The sequence below is a fragment of the Bufo gargarizans genome, chromosome 1 (genome assembly GCF_014858855.1).
Source record: "Bufo gargarizans isolate SCDJY-AF-19 chromosome 1, ASM1485885v1, whole genome shotgun sequence".
Taxonomy (NCBI): Eukaryota; Metazoa; Chordata; class Amphibia; order Anura; family Bufonidae; genus Bufo; species Bufo gargarizans.
Genome location: NC_058080.1, coordinates 381,270,522 through 381,288,651, shown reverse-complemented (window position 1 = coordinate 381,288,651; position 18,130 = coordinate 381,270,522). Strand labels below are relative to the sequence as shown.

The 18,130-nt window shown below is 46.2% G+C and overlaps 1 protein-coding gene across 2 annotated transcripts in view; it reads left to right on the top strand.

Moving 5' to 3' along the window:
• The window catches only part of LOC122931280 (relaxin-3-like), a 69,519-nt gene extending 51,690 nt beyond the window's left edge, over positions 1 to 17,829 (top strand). The window contains exons 1-2 of one of the 2 annotated variants that reach the window (XM_044285346.1): positions 11,631 to 11,860; positions 17,429 to 17,829. In XM_044285346.1, coding sequence (XP_044141281.1) covers positions 11,665 to 11,860; positions 17,429 to 17,700 — 468 coding nt within the window. In that variant the 5' untranslated portion in view covers positions 11,631 to 11,664 and the 3' untranslated portion in view covers positions 17,701 to 17,829. Of the gene's footprint in view, positions 1 to 11,630; positions 11,861 to 17,428 lie in introns of those variants that run through there. The other variant, XR_006388230.1, reaches the window with a different exon arrangement.
• Positions 17,830 to 18,130: the final 301 nt, after the last annotated feature.

Genomic DNA, 18,130 nt, shown 5'->3' with positions numbered 1-18,130 from the left:
CAGGGCCGGACTGGCCTACCGGGATACCGGGAAAATTCCCGTTAGGCCGGTAGCTCTGACTGCCGCATGGCCGGCTGTGCCGACAGCGAGGAGGCTGAGGCTCCTTGGCCGGTGCAGTAACAGAGGAGACCATTCCCCCCATTAGCACGGCTGTCTGGCACGGACATTGCCCGGAGCCTGACTCCTCCCACACATGTGACTGATCACGTGATCATGACATCACACAAGGTCCTTTAGCCTGGTAGCTGCTGCTTGTGTGGAGCTGTCATCAGGCTGTTCAGCGCTGTCAGGTAGGAGGCTGACGAGGTCTTGAGGTCTAGTAGCCACACTGATGCTTCTAATGAAAATACTTCAATAGCAGCATCGAGGATGCACAGTCTCAGGCTAGAGGCACAATTATATAATCAAATGATCAGCCACATTCAGCAGTCTTGCCATACTGACAATGCCAAATCCAACCTGAGAGATCAAACTTTTGGCAGACAACAGTTTTCTATCATTGATCACAAATGATCCTGATCACATATAAATTCTCAACCCTAGCCAGCCAAAATTATCAACAGCTTTAAAAGATTGATGACTGGGCCCGGTGTTCTGCCAGATTCCTATACCTGGCAGAATGCTATAGCCAGAAGTGACGCGGCCGCATCGGGATCAGCTAGAGGAGGGTAAAAATAATTGCACCGCCGTGGGAGAAGCACCTACTTCATTTGCATGCGCAAAACTGTATACCGCGCGTGCGCACTCAAGGGTAGGTAGATTTTTCAGTGCAAAATGTTCTATCAGATCTCCCTACCCCTGAGTGCGCATGCGCGGACACATCATCTGGAGCAGTTCAGCCTCACCACATAGCAGAGGTGATTGCAGGATATTGGGGTGGTGGGATCACCACATAGCAGAGCTGAGTGCGCACGTGCGGAGTACGGTTTTGCGCATGCAAATGAAGTAGGTGCTTCTCCCGCGGTGGTGCAATTATTTTTACGAATCCACACACGCCCTCCTCCAACTGATTCCGGTGCGGCCTCGTCACATCCGGTGCGGCTGCGTCACTTCCGGGTATAGCATTCTGCTAAGGTATAGGAATCTGGCAGAATACCGGCTGTGTCAGGGCTGTAGGAACCGGCTGCGCTGTATGTTTGTGCGTTATGTAGCAGAGGCTCAGACACGCTGCATTTTGCAAGCATAATGCGTTTATAGTGACTTCATGAATCTTACAGTGCCAATCCGTGTGGAGTCCGTTCAGCCAATCACCGGCTATAGCGGGACAGCGCTGAGTGGTCCACCACTGTCTGCCAAGACAAATACGGGCCCCATTCTGGAGATCGCTGGGGGAGTCCCATCCTGTGGATAGGGGATACATTTTTAATTACTGGATAACCCCTTTAAAGTCATACAAGTCTGTCATACTACAATACTACATTTATTAAAATTTCCCTCCTCTGTGCCCCCATATAGTACAGCCCCCCCGCATGTGCCCCCATATAGTACAGGCCCCCCCCCTTTGTGCCCCCAGATAGTACAGACTCCCCCTTTGTGCCCCCAGATAGTACAGACTCCCCCTTTGTGCCACCATATAGTACAAGCTCTCCCTCTGTGCCGCCATATAGTACAGGCCCCCCTCTATTCCACCAAATAGTAAAGACACCCCCCCCCCCCCTCTGTGGGGCTGGTATGCAACTTTTTCCAGGGCTGTTTTTTATCCCCAGTCCGGCCCTGGGTTCAGATCAGGTGAACAGGGAGGCCATGTCATTAGATTTTCTTCTTTTATACCCTTTCTTGCCAGCCACGCTGTGGAGTACTTGGACGCGTGTGATGGAGCATTGTCCTGCATGAAAATCATGTTTTTCTTGAAGGATGCAGACTTCTTCCTGTACCACTGCTTGAAGAAGGTGTCTTCCAGAAACTGGCAGTAGGACTGGGAGTTGAGCTTGACTCCATCCTCAACCCGAAAAGGCCCCACAAGCTTATCTTTGATGATACCAGCCCAAACCAGTACTCCACCTCCACCTTGCTGGCGTCTGAGTCGGACTGGAGCTCTCTGCCCTTTACCAATCCAGCCACGGGCCCATCCATCTGGCCCATCAAGACTCACTCTCATTTCATCAGTCCATAAAACCTTAGAAAAATCAGTCTTGAGATATTTCTTGGCCCAGTCTTGACGTTTCAGCTTGTGTGTCTTGTTCAGTGGTGGTCGTCTTTCAGCCTTTCTTACCTTGGCCATGTCTCTGAGTATTGCACACCTTGTGCTTTTGGGCACTCCAGTGTTGTTGCAGCTCTGAAATATGGCCAAACTGGTGGCAAGTGGCATCTTGGCAGCTGCACGCTTGACTTTTCTCAGTTCATGGGCAGTTATTTTGCGCCTTGGTTTTTCCACACGCTTCTTGCGACCCTGTTGACTATTTTGAATGAAATGCTTGATTGTTCGATGATCACGCTTCAGAAGCTTTGCAATTTTAAGAGTGCTGCATCCCTCTGCAAGATATCTCACTATTTTTTACTTTTCAGATCCTGTCAGGTCCTTCTTTTGACCCATTTTGCCAAAGGAAAGGAAGTTGCCTAATAATTATGCACACCTGATATAGGGTGTTGATGTCATTAGACCACACCCCTTCTCATTACAGAGATGCACATCACCTAATATGCTTAATTGGTAGTAGGCTTTCGAGCCTATACAGCTTGGAGTAAGACAACATGCATAAAGAGGATGATGTGGTCAAAATACTCATTTGCCTAATAATTCTGCACTCCCTGTATAAATAAAAAAGGAGGTTTACAGTGCAAATACTTCTGTTGCATTTAATGTGCATGAAATTTGAACAGTGCCATCCACAGATCCCCCTCCCCTAAACAGTGCCATCCACAGATCCCCCCTAAAAACAGTGCCATCCACAGATCTCCCCCCTAAACAGTGCCATCCACAGATCCCCCCTAAACAGTGCCATCCACAGATCCCCCCTCCCCTAAACAGTGCAATCCACAGATCCCCCCTAAACAGTGCCATCCACAGATTCCCCCTAAACAGTGCCTTCCACAGATCTCACCCTAAACAGTGCCATCCACAGATCCCCCCTAAACAATGCCATCCACAGATTCCCCCTAAACAGTGCCTTCCACAGATCCCCCCTCCCCTAAACAGTGCCATCCACAGATCTCCCCCCTAAACAGTGCCATCCACAGATCCCTCCTCCCCTAAACAGTGCTATCCACAGATCCCCCCTCCCCTAAACAGTGCCATTCACAGATCTCCCCCCTAAACAGTGCCATCCACAGATCCCCCCTAAACAATGCCATCCACAGATCCCCCCTAAACAGTGCCTTCCACAGATCCCCCCTCCCCTTAAACAGTGCCATCCACAGATCTCCCCCCTAAACAGTGCCATCCACAGATCCCTCCTCCCCTAAACAGTGCCATCCACAGATCCCCACTCCCCTAAACAGTGCCATCCACAGATCTCCCCCCTAAACAGTGCCATCAACAGATCCCTCCTCCCCTAAACAGTGCCATCCACAGATCCCCCCTCCCCTAAACAGTGCCATCCACAGATCTCCCCCCTAAACAGTGCCATCCACAGATCCCCTCTAAACAATGCCATCCACAAATCCCCCCTAAACAGTGCCTTCCACAGATCCCCCCTCCCCTAAACAGTGCCATGATGGGGGGATCTGTGGATTGCACTGTTTAGGGGGGATCTGTGGATGGCACTGTTTAGGGGAGGAGGGATCTGTGGATGGCACTGTTTAGGGGGATCTGTGGATGAAACTGTTTAGGGGGGATCTGTGGATGGCACTGTTTAGGGGAGGGGGGATCTGTGGATGGCACTGTAGGGGGATCTGTGGATGGCACTGTTTAGGGGAGGGGGGATCTGTGGATGGCACTGCCATCCACAGATCCCCCTACAGTGCCATCCACAGATCCCCCTCCCTGACGCTCACAGCAGTATATTTATAAACTAATCAGTAACTACTTTAACTTTAATCATTGCTCATTGCTGAGCTCTTTACTTGGATTATTTGGATATCTTACTTTGTCTTAGCTCCGGTAACAGCAGGCAGTGCAGGCGGCGCTCACTCACTGACGTCACGCGCCTGCGCCGCCTAGTGGGAGGAGCAGGCGCGTGACGTCAGTGAGTGAGCGCCGCCTGCACTGCCTGCTATTACCGTAGCTAAGACAAAGTAAGATATCCAAATAATCCAAGTTAAGAGCTCAGCAATGAGCAATGATTAAAGTTAAAGTAGTTACTGATTAGTTTATAAATATACTTCTGTGAGCGGCGTGGCCCTGTATATTCTAACGCCCAGGCAAGCGTCCCCGTCACCATGGGAACGCCTGGGGGTTAGAATATACCATCGGATCTTCTGAGTTACTCAGCTCTGCTTGGCCCCGGGCCAGCTCGGGGCCCCGGGCCAGCTCGGGGCCCCAAGCAATTGCTTGTTTTGCCTGTTGGGTAGCGACGGGCCTGTATCCGGGAGCGAGATCTTAGGCTCAGAACAAACTCCATGAACGCAAGCTGAACCGGTCACTTGAAGCTGAGAAAAAGTCTTACGGAGATCAGCTACCTCCAATGAAAGACCCTGGAAGCATTCAGCCAAAAGTGAAACCGGATCCATGCTTGAGACGGTTATGGCGGCTTATAATGTCACGGACGGTGTACAGGAAACAAGGCAAAGCAACATGTATAAACGACTCGCTGGATCCAAAAACTAAGGAACCAAGGGAGACCCCTGCAGAAGACCTGGCACTTTCCCTGGCTGCTCAGCCTATGCAAAGATCCGAATGGTGGAGGTTTACATATCCACGAACCTTGACTATAAAGCCCTGAGCACCCTACAATAGTGAGGGGACACGACCACCGGCTCCCTACACAAGATACGGAGGGAGTCAGGGTCACCTGGGATCCAGCAAACAGATAATAATAGATAAAGATACAACACTTAGCTTTGAAGCAAACAGGAGGACAGAGTCAGCGTGCACACACACTCCAGGAAGTAGTATAAGCCGCCCAGAAAAGCCTTCTGGGGAAGAATTTAAAGGGAAGCAATTAGTCCAACACATGACAGCTGAGAGAGGCTGACGAGAGGAGGAGCTGAATACCACAACACAGAAACTCAAGGAGGAGGTTCTGAAAGGCCTCTGTCAGAGCTTCTCAGCTGTCTGGTTGTGACAACTATACCACCTGTGTACCTCACTTATTCCAACTATAAACCGTTGTGCCACCGTCGCAGGCACTGGCGTCACGAACCTTAAAGGGACCTTGCCCCAGGCACTCAAAAGACCCGTAGCATTCAGGGCACCTCGTCCACCATCGGGCCTGGTCCCTACATAGAGAGTGTGCCCCAGAGGAACCGTGTCTACCTCTCCTTCACTGCCACATGCCTGCCCAGGGTTCTCCAATATAGTGAGCAACCCTCGATTGCCCATAACCGTGACCTCACTTAGCTATACCCTGCAGGTCTGGCGTGTTGCATAAGCGATTAGAGGTCCTACATGCTTCCATCAACTCTGCTTTGGCTCTGGTTTTTAGAAATTAGCACAAATACTGGACTTGGAAAATAAATCTGCCGCACATGAGATAACTTGTATGTTCAATCTGGAACAAACCATTGCACAATGTCGAGAACCTGAGGCAGCACTGAAGAAGACCTCGAAAATCTGGATCGTTGCCTCAGCCTTAGATTTATAGGAGTCCCAGAAAGCATAATGGGAGAGGACTTGGCCACATTTCTTACTCCCAATCTTTCTGCGGCACTGGATTTGCAGATATCAGCTGACCAATTAAACATTGAAATTGTGCACAGAATTGGACCACCTGGACCAGTTGGCGCAAACACCTCACGCCCACGACCAGTTATTGCAAAGTATCTGAACAGAGCAAATCCAAATACAGACACTGCAGCCTAAAAGTTAAGAATCATTCAATCTTAATTTTTCAGGACTTTTCTGTCTCCGTCTCACAAAAAAGGACAGAACTTTTTTTCCATCATACATAACGGAAAAAATTGAACCTTTATTTGTGCCCATAGAAATTTATTAGGGCGGAGCAAAACAGAATGCCTCTTAAAGGGTTCCGTTTTGCATTCAGTCCTAAAATTCCATTATATTCTGTTATAACCCTGTTAGAACAGTATAACGGAATTATTAACGCTGATGCGAACCCACCCTAATGAATAAATATTATAAATTAATCACCCCAGAGATTATCCCTATATTGACTCAGCTATATAATACGATATATACATGACAAGGTATGGTGGATTTAATTCTAGATTCCAACGATCTTGCTCCCCAATAAGGATGTCAACCTTCCACAATCATACAGACCTATATTCTTATTACAGACTGTTCTTCCTGAATGAATATACCCCTCTCAGAGAGGATATACCAAAACTATGCCATCAGTTAAAGACATCAGGACAGCCATAGCCACTACACTTGAAACATGAGATATTAATGACCCACCAGCACTATTGCTGAGGCTCGATGCCGAAAAGGTGTTTGATAAAATCTCCTAGCCCTTTTTGAATGTTGGCTTGACCCATAGACAATGCGGACCCGTGTTTTTCTAATTTTATTTGTTACCTACAATTAGATGTTCGTACCATACTTACAGTGAACGGTCGCAATAATCCTTATTTAGATTTCTTCAGAGGTACTAGACAAGGGTACCCTCTCTCCCCTGCTTTTTAATATCTTTTTAGACCAACTTCTTCACTATATACAGCCACTTAACACACAATTTCCTCCAGAAATTAATTGGCCTTCTCTTACTTTAGCTGCTTTTGCCAATGACGTTTTATTGATTATCAAGAACCTGAAGGTCACTCTTCCTCAGACTCTGCAAGACCTCATAGACATGACCCTACTGTCAGAATACACCATTAATTTGTATTAATATGAGACTCTGCTTATTAAGGGTTCTGCAAGGCTAAGATGGACTGCTTTCTATCCCTTTCAATGGTGCACACAGTCACAGATCACCAAGATCACAAGGCAAGTTGTATAACGGCAACGTCATGCTCTATATAAAATCACTGGAGGACATTTTGGCGAGCTGGTGATACCTTCCCTTACCGTATTATATCTCCTACATTCTTGGCACATTCTTTGCCAAGTTATCTTTGTTCAAGGGACGAGAAAAAGTAATTACCTATATTGCACGTTTATGTGGAATGGTTGACGACCCAGGATCACTTATTTTATTTTACAACAACCTAGATTGAATGGTGGGCTAAATTTTCCACATATAAGGACCTACGATATCAGCACTTATGAAAGTACGTATCCCCTTTGTATCCCCTATAACAAGATTCTAGAATGATGTAGGGCAGGGGCATTGGTAGGGTATCAAAAGATCGGGAGCCCAAGCCCAAATGATTATGGCCCAATTCTCTCTAAGTCAACCCTCCCACCGCACACTGCATTGTACTGCACTTGCTATATAGCAGCACAAACCTCTCACATCCAGGGCCTCCCAGGTGACATCTCCTCTGATGTAGATCTTCTCATCATCTTCTCCATTTGGTCCAGACATCATCTCTCAGCCACCTCGTCTCTGCAGAGTGTGACACACATACATCTTAGCTTCCTCACTTTTCTATCATCACCCCCAACCTGAAGTTCCAACAATGTTATCCTGCTGCTTGCTGTACCACCCGATACCCACAAATACTATCCTGAAGAAATAATAGTGCCATACAGATAGTCTCCCCCATAGTAATAGTGCTCCTCAAAGTCCCACCAATAGTAATTTCCTTCTAGAATGCCTTCATTAGTAATACCGCCCCTAAAGTGCCCCCAACAGTGATAATGCTCCACAAGAGTCCCCCCATTAGTAGAAGAACCCTCCAGTATTAATAATGCCCCTATTATGCCCCAGTAGTAATACGCTCTCTACAGACCCCTCAGTAGTAATAAGCCCTCCATAGCGCTCTTAGTAGAAATAAGGCAGATCTATAAGTCCCTCTTATACAGCCTAAGTAGTAATAGGAACGCCTAATGTCCCCTGGATTAAAAATGCCCTACAGTGCCCCCAGTATTTATTTTGCTCCCTACTGTTATAATGCTCACCCTGAAGTGTCACCAGTATTTATAATGCACCCTGCAGTGCCTCCTGTAGTTATATTCCTCCCTCCACCATACAGTCCCATGTAAATAACATCACACCATCTCTCCTGCCCTCTCCAATATACAGCCCCATGTAAATAACACTATTTCCCTCCGCTGTAGAGTTCCATATAAATAACATCACACCAGCTCTCCAGCCCCCTCAAATATACAGTCCCATGTAAATAACATATCTATCTACAGCCCCCTCCAAAATACAGTTCCACATAAATAACATCACTTCCTTCCCTTCAGTCTCTCCAATAAACAGTGCCATATAAATAACATCATCCCCTCCCCAGGTGCCTCAACATGCAATCCCATGTAAACAACATCACCTCCTCAACATTCAGTCCCATGTAAATAACATCACCCCCCTTCCACAGCAGTGCCGGGAGGGGGAAGGGGGGGGGGACTGGGGCATATTACTACTGAAGGAGGCACTGCGTTGTGGACATTACTACTGGAGGGGGCACTATGTGGGGGACATTACTACTGGTGGGGACACTCTGCGGGGGGACATTGCTGCTAGTGGGGCACTGTGTAGGGGACATTGCAACCATAGTGGCACTGTGGGGGACATTACTATTGGGGGCACTGTGGAGGACATTACTGGCAACACTATAATGGGCAATACTGGGGGTACTATGGGGGAAGTTTTAATACTGGGAACAGTACAAGGGGCACTACTGGAGTCTCTTGGAACATTTTAATACTGGGGCACACTAGGGGGCATTACCGGGCATTTTTTTAATTGGGGGGGCACTATATGGGGCATTATTAGACACTGGTACCATTTCAATTTTAATACTCAAGAACTATAAGATAATTTTTTGTATTAGGGGCATTATTACTGGAGGCACTATAGGGAACATTATTACTACTGGGAGCATATTTTTTTCAGGAGTATAGTTTTCTTCAGGGTTTTGGGGAGTGCAGTGACCACAGTATTGAACAGCAGAATGACACTGTAGGACTGTAGGAGCACCAGGATGTGAAGTTTGTGTAGAGAAGGTGATGTATAAGTAAGAAATCTAACATGTCTTTGTGGCAAACTGGAGATCAGTGGCGGATCCAGAGCCTGGTCTCGGGAGGGGCACTTTCAGATTATTTTCTGTCCGCCGCCACAAAACAATGGTGCTTATAGAACAGACTACACAGTGTATGCTATATGTGTATAACAATCATATTTCACATGAACACTTACAGTTACTTGGCTTGGCCCTTGGGGATCTCGGACACCACTTCCACACATTGGCCGGGGGCTCGGCGGAGCTGATGTGTTTTATCCTAATGAGAAAGATTTCATAATAAGGATTTGGAGAAAGGGCAGAGGGATAGCAGAGCAGGGAGAGGATGGTGCTGCTACTAGGGGGCTCATACCATAGGGGAGTAATAAAGCCCACCATAATGTCCCCCCCAGTAGAAATAATTCTCCTTATAATGTGACAGTGCAAAAAATACCCCCTTGTAATGCCCCCAGTTGAGCTAATGTCCCCATAGTGCCCCCATAATGTGCCAGTATATAATACCCCTATATAGTGCCCCTAGTAAATGACCCCATAGTGCTCCACACTCTCCTTCCTCCTAGTGCCCCCCATAATGTACCAGTATAAAATGCTCCAGTAGATGCCCTCAGTGTCCCCCATAATTTGCACGTATAAAATACCCCTTCTTAGTGCCCACCGTAGATGACCCCATAGTACTCCTCTCCCCCCTTCCCCATTGTACCCACCATAATGTGTCCCAGTATAAAATTGTACTGTACAGAGAGCCCATATAAAATACCCCTTCTTTGTGGCCTCAGTAGATGCCCCTATAGTGCCCCCAATCATGTGCCAGTAATAATAGCCCCCCTGTGCCAGTAATAGCAGCCCCCAGTATTAACAGCCTCCCTGTGCCAGTAAAAAAACAGCCCCCAGTAATAACAGCCCCTCTGTGCCAGTAATAACAGCCCCCAATAATAAGAGCCCCTCTGTGCCAGTAATAACAGCCCCTCTGAGCCAGTAATAAGAGCCCCCAGTATCAAGAGCCCCTCTGTGCCAGTAATAACAGCCCCTCTGAGCCAGTAATAAGAGCCCCCAGTAATAACAGCCCCCAGTAATAACAGCCCCTCTGTGCCAGTAATAACAGCCCCCCTTTGCCAGTAATAACAGCCCCCTTTGCCAGTAATAAGAGCCCCCAGTAATAAGAGCCCCCCTTTGCCAGTAATAAGAGCCCCCAGTAATAAGAGCCCCCCTTTGCCAGTAATAACAGCCCCCCTTTGCCAGTAATAACAGCCCCCCTTTGCCAGTAATAAGAGCCCCCAGTAATAAGAGCCCCCCTTTGCCAGTAATAACAGCCCCCACCAGTAAAAGTATTGTATATAATGAAACAAACAAAAACACACTTACTTACCTCCATGTCAGCGATGCGATGCAGGCCTCTTCTGGCCTGTGTCTCACGCTGTATGGCTCAGGCGGCGCGATGACGTCATCGCGCCGCCTGCGCTGGCCTCTGATAGGCTGCAGGCACTAGGCCGGCAGCCTATCAGAGGAAGGGAAAGGGACACGCCTCTCCCTTCCCTACCGCAGCACAGGCATGCATCTGTATCGCTGTCCTGAGGACGCCGATACAGATGACTGGAGATGAGCGCTTCCACAATGGAAGCGTTCATCTCCCTGTGCCCAGCCGCCACCGCCGCCCGCCGCCAGCTCGGGGGGGGGGGGCAATTGCCCCGTTGCCCCCCCCCCCCGGACCTGCCACTGCTGGAGATACAAGACATGGCTGGAAGAATTATCATAGCTGTCTAGGCCGAACAGAGAAGATAAAGAAAAAATGTCTACATCAGAGGATACATCACTGGATGTAAAGGGTAAGTGGTTCTGTATATTCTTGTATGTTTGGTAGTGCTGGCAGGCAGTATGCTGTTAGTAGAGCTGTCTCGCTGCTGTGACCCGCATCTTACCTTCTCAGCTCCATATCTTAGAGACAACTGGTTCTGTTAGTGACATTTCAGGGACCCACAGACTTCAAAGGGCATGTTTGGTCTGCATCACAGACCAAAGTAATGAATGTATTCGTGAATGTACTGATGTGTGAACAAACACATTAAAAACAATAGATATGTGTGCTGTCTGTGAAAAATAAGGATAGAACACATCAGTGAAAAACGGAAGATTCTTTGCTTGTAATGCAGCAAAATCACCTATGTACATACACTACTGAGTGACATCTGCCATCCACAAGATTGTATATAACCCAATGTACTTCTCTGTACTACAGCTGTAGGTAGTATGATATAATTAAACCAATCAGTAGCCCTAAAAAAGGTTCCATTGTACCCCTAGACTTAATGCTCTGGCTGGTGATGTTTACTTTAAAAGAGAAAAAAATATATAATACTGGATCAACTCTTTGCAGCTGTTGGCCCCAAGGTTGTCCTTCCTTGTTCTTGGAGTTCCTCTACAAGTTTTTTTCCTAAAAAAAGACCTTGAAAAGATAGTGGTCAAGATCTTCTTTATAAAGCAGTTGGTCTTTTGGACTTTTCAGCAGGTCAGGGAAGAGACATCATAACAAGAGTCATGTGCCTCCGTTTCTGCCTTTGTGTCCTGCTCATCACCTTTATTATACCCAATTTGTGCCAGGCATTGGAGGTATCAGATGGTGGGATAAGGCTGTGTGGAAGAGATTTCATTAGGACAGTTGTCATGTCATGTGGAGGTTCCCGGTGGAAGAGATACTCACCTGAGCCTGGACAAGAAAGACTTAACCCTTACCGTAAGTTCTATTCTGTTATTTTGATTGCAGTCTTTACTGGTGTTCTCATTCTGCTGTAATTCAGAAAGAAAGGGTAATATAACACAAGATCAAAGTAAATGTGAGAAAATGGGTTGCACTATAAATGTTCTCAGCATACTAGGCTTTCCAAAAAGATGTGTATGATTTGACCCAAAATGAAGCAATGCCAGTGGTGACCCCCTTCCCCCACCCCAACTTTGCGCAGTTTTATTTTCGGCTGGTGTTGCTGTTGGACAAATGTAAAAAAAAATAATAATAACTTAGCAAATCTGTTCTTGATTTTGGCAAAATACATCTAGAGGAAACACTATCCAGAAATCATAGAAAAAGCCTCATAGATAAACATCCAGGCCATCACAACTTTTAGCAGGAGAACAGGTAAAGACTATGCCTGAAAAGCTGGGTTGCTAGACATCAGAAACATGTCTTTTGCTTTGGCCTGGGTACAGGGATGGACAGAGACATAAGAGGGCCCATGTGCTAAGAATCTGCCTAGGCCCCCACCCACCCACCAAAATGGGTGCCAGTATTAAATGTCCCTATATAATGCCCCCATAGTGCACTTCTCCATAGTGCCCCCCCATAATGCATGCCAGTATATAGGTCAAGTAGATGCCCCCATAGTGCACTTCCCCCCACTTCCCCATAGTGCCCCCGTAATGTGTGCCAGTATATAGGGCCCCCAGTAGATGACCCCATAGTGCACCTTTCCCCCACTTCTCCATAGTGCCCCCCATAATGTGTGCCAGTATATATAGGGCCCCCAGTAGATGCCCCATAGTGCTCCTCCCCACCACTTCTCCATAGCGGCCCCCCATAATGTGTGCCAGTATATAGGGCCCCCAGTAGATGCCCCCATAATATGTGCCAGTATATAGGGCCCCCAATAGATGCCCCCATAGTGCCCCCCACTTCTCCATAGTGCCTCCATAATGTGTGCCAGTGTATAGGGCCCCCAATAGATGTTCCCATAGTGCCCCCCATAATATGTGCCAGTATATAGGGCCCCCAATAGATGCCCCCATAGTGCCCCCCCACTTCTCCATAGTGCCCTCCATAATGTGTGCCAGGGTATAGAGCCCCCAATAGATGCCCCCATAGTGCCCCCCATAATATGTGCCAGTATATAGGGCCCCCCACCCTCCTTCTTGCCATACTATACTAAAAATAATTAAAACAATAAACTCACACACTTACCTCCATGCTGCTTTCAATGATGTGATGCAGGCCTCTTCAGGCCTGTGTCCCGCGCTGTACAGCTCAGGTGGCGTGATGACGTCATTGCGCCGCCTGCATCGGCCTCTGATAGGATACAGGCACTAGGCCTGCAGCCTATCAGAGGAACTGGCAAGAGAGACGCCTCTCTCCTGCCCCGCCTGAGGACGGCGATACAGATGAATATAGAGATGAGCACTTCACAATGGAAGCGCTCATCTCCACTCCTGCTGCCCTGCCGCTGGTCAGAAAGGGCCCCCGTCCTGCACTGGGCCCCTGTGCAGCCGAACAGGCTTCACAGGTGGTATGTCCGCCCCTGTATTTAGGAACAGGGCTAGGACAATGAACTGGACCTTTGCCCTGGGTAAGTAAAGCCTAGCTACAATTCCCCTATAGATGTTTATGGTTGGACAGAACACCTAATGTACAGTGTTAATGCCCGATCATCATCATGGTTAAGGATCCTGGGTCACATGCATTTTTCTTCCCCTGGGGCTGCATATCAAGGACACCAGACTGCCATCTGCATCACCAGCCCACCACTTGGGCATCGCTGCTCTATACCTGTAAATTACTCCACAAGGGCATTGCTTTTCCACATTGTGCATCAAGGCTTACCTTTGAGTCTGAAATCAGGTAATCAGTTCTATAATTTCTAATGTCAAGCATGTTTGTTTGTAATCCTCCTTCAAATAACCAGTCCATTATGGTAAGTACATGGTAAAGAGAGAAAAGTTTGGACAGCACAAACATCAGGGAACAATTATTGGATGCAATGGCTGTTCCCCTTCCAGACTTCAGTCACATAGACAGTGAAGAACCTCTCCAGCATCCGTTTAAATATGATATATTTATTGAAGCCTCCACATAAGTCAGCCTACACTGACCCAGAAAGGGCTCTTTTTCAAGAGCACTTAAAAAAAACCATGTGTGTTGATGTGGGTTGAGGAACAATGCATTTGGAAAGTCTTAAGACCCTTTCATTTTTTAAAATTTTTCCCATCAATCTGCACTCAATAGTCCACAATGACAATTTGAAATGGAAAGTTTGAAATCTTTGATAACTTATTGAAAAGGAAAAACAAGACATACCGCAGGTAGTCAGACTCAGACCCTTTACTCAGTAGTTAGTTATAGCACCTTTGGCAGTGATTACAGCCTCCAGTCTTGGGTATGATGCCACAAGGTTTGAAGACCTGGATTTGGGGATTTTCTGCCATTCTTCTCTGCAGATCCTCTGAAGCTTTATCAGGTTGGATGGGGACTGTTGGTGGACAGCCATTTTAAGATCTCTTTGATTGGGTTCGAGTCAGGGCTCTGGTTGGACCACCCAAGGACATTCACAGAGTTGTGTCTAACCTACTCCTGTGTTGTCTTGGCTGTGAGATTAGGGTCATTGTAAACCTTCTGAGGGTTTTGGAAACACAAGGATAAAAAATCTGTCTGCAGACTATTACTTATCAGTCCTCTCAGCTGACGTCTTAGCCTACTTTCACACTCGCATTTTGGGCGTATCCATCATAGATCGGCAAAAACGGATCCATTACAATAATACAACCGCATGCATCAGTCATGAACGGATCCATTTGTATTATCTGTAACATAGCCAAGACGGATCCGTCATGAACTCCATTGAAAGTCAATGGGAGACAGATCTGCTTTCTATTGTGCCAGATTGTATCAGAGAAAACGGATTTGTCCCCATTGACTTACATTGTGTGCCAGGACGGATGTGTCGTTTTGGCTCAGTTTCGTCAAGCGAACAGCAAAACGCTGCAGGCAGCGTTTTGGTATCCGCCTCCAGAGCGGAATGGACACTGATCAGAGGCAAACTGATGCTTTCTGAGAGGATCCTTTTCCATTCAGAATGCATTTGGGCAAAACTGATCCATTTGGACTGTTTGTAAGAGCCCATGGTGGATCTCACAAACGGAAAGCCAAAACGCGAGTGCGAAAGTAGCCTTATGTGATGCCTTATCTCTGATCTCCTGACCTCTTAAACACTCATTATTGATAAGAACATGGCTTAAATGAATGATTATGAGGTCAAAAGATCAGAAATAAGGGCATAAGGTTTCACATGAGCTGTCAGATGACGGGACTAAGAAGTGATACTTTGCAAACAGACAGATTTTTAAGCCTTGTATCTCAAAAATGGCTGAACATTTTTTTATAAAGACCAATTAAAGAAATTATTTTAGCCCAAAATGAGTGAAATGCAATCATAAAAAAAAAATTGTCCCAAAGGTTTCCATACCCTTTAAGTATTAGGTTGGGGCTACACAGGGATCTTGGCTGTGACACCTGTTGCACGACCTTACTTTCACTGTACTACATTGCAGAATAATAAAAGTAAATGGAGTTGTATTGCTATGATGTGGATTGCTGGGACCATGACTCTATAGTCAGAGGAAATCCAATACTGCTGGATGTTTTGCAAATGTATTGTCTCGATTCACTAACCATTGACTTTCATTATACTGCCATGTAGTACAGTAAAAGTGTAAGCTTCTGTCTTGCAACAGGTGTAGCTGCCAAAACTGCTGCAGTCCCATCTAAGGCCTCATGCACACGACTGTATGTATTTAGCGGTCTGCAAAAAACGGATCCTCAAAAAATACGGATGACATCTGTGTGCATTCCGTATTTTGCAAAACGGAACAGCTGGCTAGTAGAACAGTCCTATCGTTGTCCGTAATGCGGAACGGAAATATGGACATGGGTAAACGGAATGCACACATAGTACCTTCTGTTTTTTTGTGGACCTATAGAAATGAATGGTTCTGTACGGTACGCAAAAAAACGGAATGGACACAGAATGAAAATACGTTTGTGTGCATGGGGCCTAAAAGGTGAGTGAATCAATTCTCATTAGCGAGACTTCTTCACCTGTGGGGGACAGTCCCCCACAGGTAAAGAAGCACCCACCTACTAAAGGATTGACAGGGCAAAACATCTTTCCCAGCCCATTCAGTCTCCTGCCTATGCCGCTGTTGAAGCTCAAATTCGTCTTCCTGAGTAGCTACTGCACACGCTCCACAACACTACCAGGTGGTGGTGTGAATTTGAGCTTCAGCAGTAGTGTTTATCGCAAATATTGTAATCGCGATTATTTATCGTGAATATCGGCACTTCGAGAATTCACGAAGATGTAAAATATAGTGCTATATATTCGTAATCGCGAATATTCTAGATTTTTTTTCCATCAGTAACCCCCCTTCTTGCTTGTGGGCCAATGAGAAGGCTGCAATATCTTTGTCAGAGCTTAGCAACATCCTTAGAAACCAATAGGAAAGTTGCCTACCCCTTACTATATAAGAACCTCCCCAGCAGCCATTTTCTGCAGTTTTTTTGCAGTTCTGAGAGTGAGAGCAGTGACATTGCTGTGCTCTGTGCTTTTATCTGGATCCTATTCCTTATCCAATTACATTAGATAGTTAGCTCATATATATAATACAGATAGTTAGTGGTAGATAGTCAGTGTAGGTTAGATAGTGATATAGTGTAGCTGATCCCAGGGCAGGGTGTTATGTAGTGTGATAGGAATTACTGTTTCTCTGCTGTCCATACATACATGCTACGGACATAGTGTTGTGATGTCACAACAATCAGTAATATCTACTCAGACCTGATCAAATGTGAAGTTACATGTATTGCACAAAAAATATGTGCATCATTAGTCCCGATTTGTGCAATCGCGAAAATAATGACGAGATCACGAATTCTAGAATTTAGTGCGAATATTATGCGAAAAATTCACGAAATATTGAGAAAAGGAATATTGCCCCTTTGTCACTCATCACTATTCAGCAGCAGTGCAGGCAGGAGATTGACAAGGTTGGACATCCCGTCCAACCTTGTCAACCTTGCCCTGTCTATCATGCTGCAGGTGGGGGCTTCTTTACCTGTGGGAAAAGCCTACCCACAGGAGAAGAAGTCTGGCTAGTAGTGATGAGCGGCATAGGCAATATTCAAATTCACGATATTTCACGAATTTTTGGCCAAATATTCGCCATAAATTAGAGAATTCATGATCTCCAGCCATTGTTTACTTGATTGCAAAAATCGGCAATGTAATAAATTTGCTATTAGAATATTCAACACTATTCGCGAATACGAATATATAGCACTATATTCTAAATATTCGCTAATTCTCAAAGTGGTAATATTCGTGATTCGAATATTCACGCTCAACACTACTGGCTAGGAAGACAAATTGATTAGTTACAATTGATTTGCTCATATCTATTCCCAACTTTCAAGTCAATTATTGTCAAACTTCTGGGAAGGTGCTACAAACTAATTGATATCTGATACAAATTCTCATTATAGGTGATTCTCTGGACTGGTTGAATAGAGATTCCATGGAGGACCCTGAATATCTGAATTCCCTTTTTGGAGAAACCCATAGAGCACCTAATCCTCCCTATTCCTCCTTACAGAAAAATGATCCAACTATGGAACAGTTACAAGGGGCACTGTATGATCCTATAGCAAGTGAAGACCAGCAAGGTGTCGGTCTACGGATGAAGAGAAGTGCAGGGCCGGCTTTATCCTGCTGTCAGAGAGGCTGCACCAAGACTGAACTTATGAAGTTCTGTTAATGTGGCTTTCATACATACAATGTATTCATGCTGAGCACTATTACTGAGCATAAAGCACTTTCTGATGATATTGTATACTTAAAGGGGTTCTCCAGGCTTTTAATATTGATGACCTCTCCTCAGGATATGTCAGGCATCCTCAAACTGCGGCCCTCCAGCTGTTGTAAAACTACAACTCCCACAATGCCCTGCTGTAGGCTGATACCTATAGGCTGTTCGGGCATGCTGGGAGTTGTAGTTTTGCAACAGCTGGAGGGCCGCAGTTTGAGGATGCCTGGGATATGTCATCAATATTAAAAGCTCGGACAACCTCTTTAATTCAAACCTGCTACTCTGTCCACTCCTGATGTAAAGTATATAGTCCATGGGAGTTCTTCAATGCCCCATAAAGTTCCTCAGTGTCACCTAAATGCTAAGATGAGACTGACCG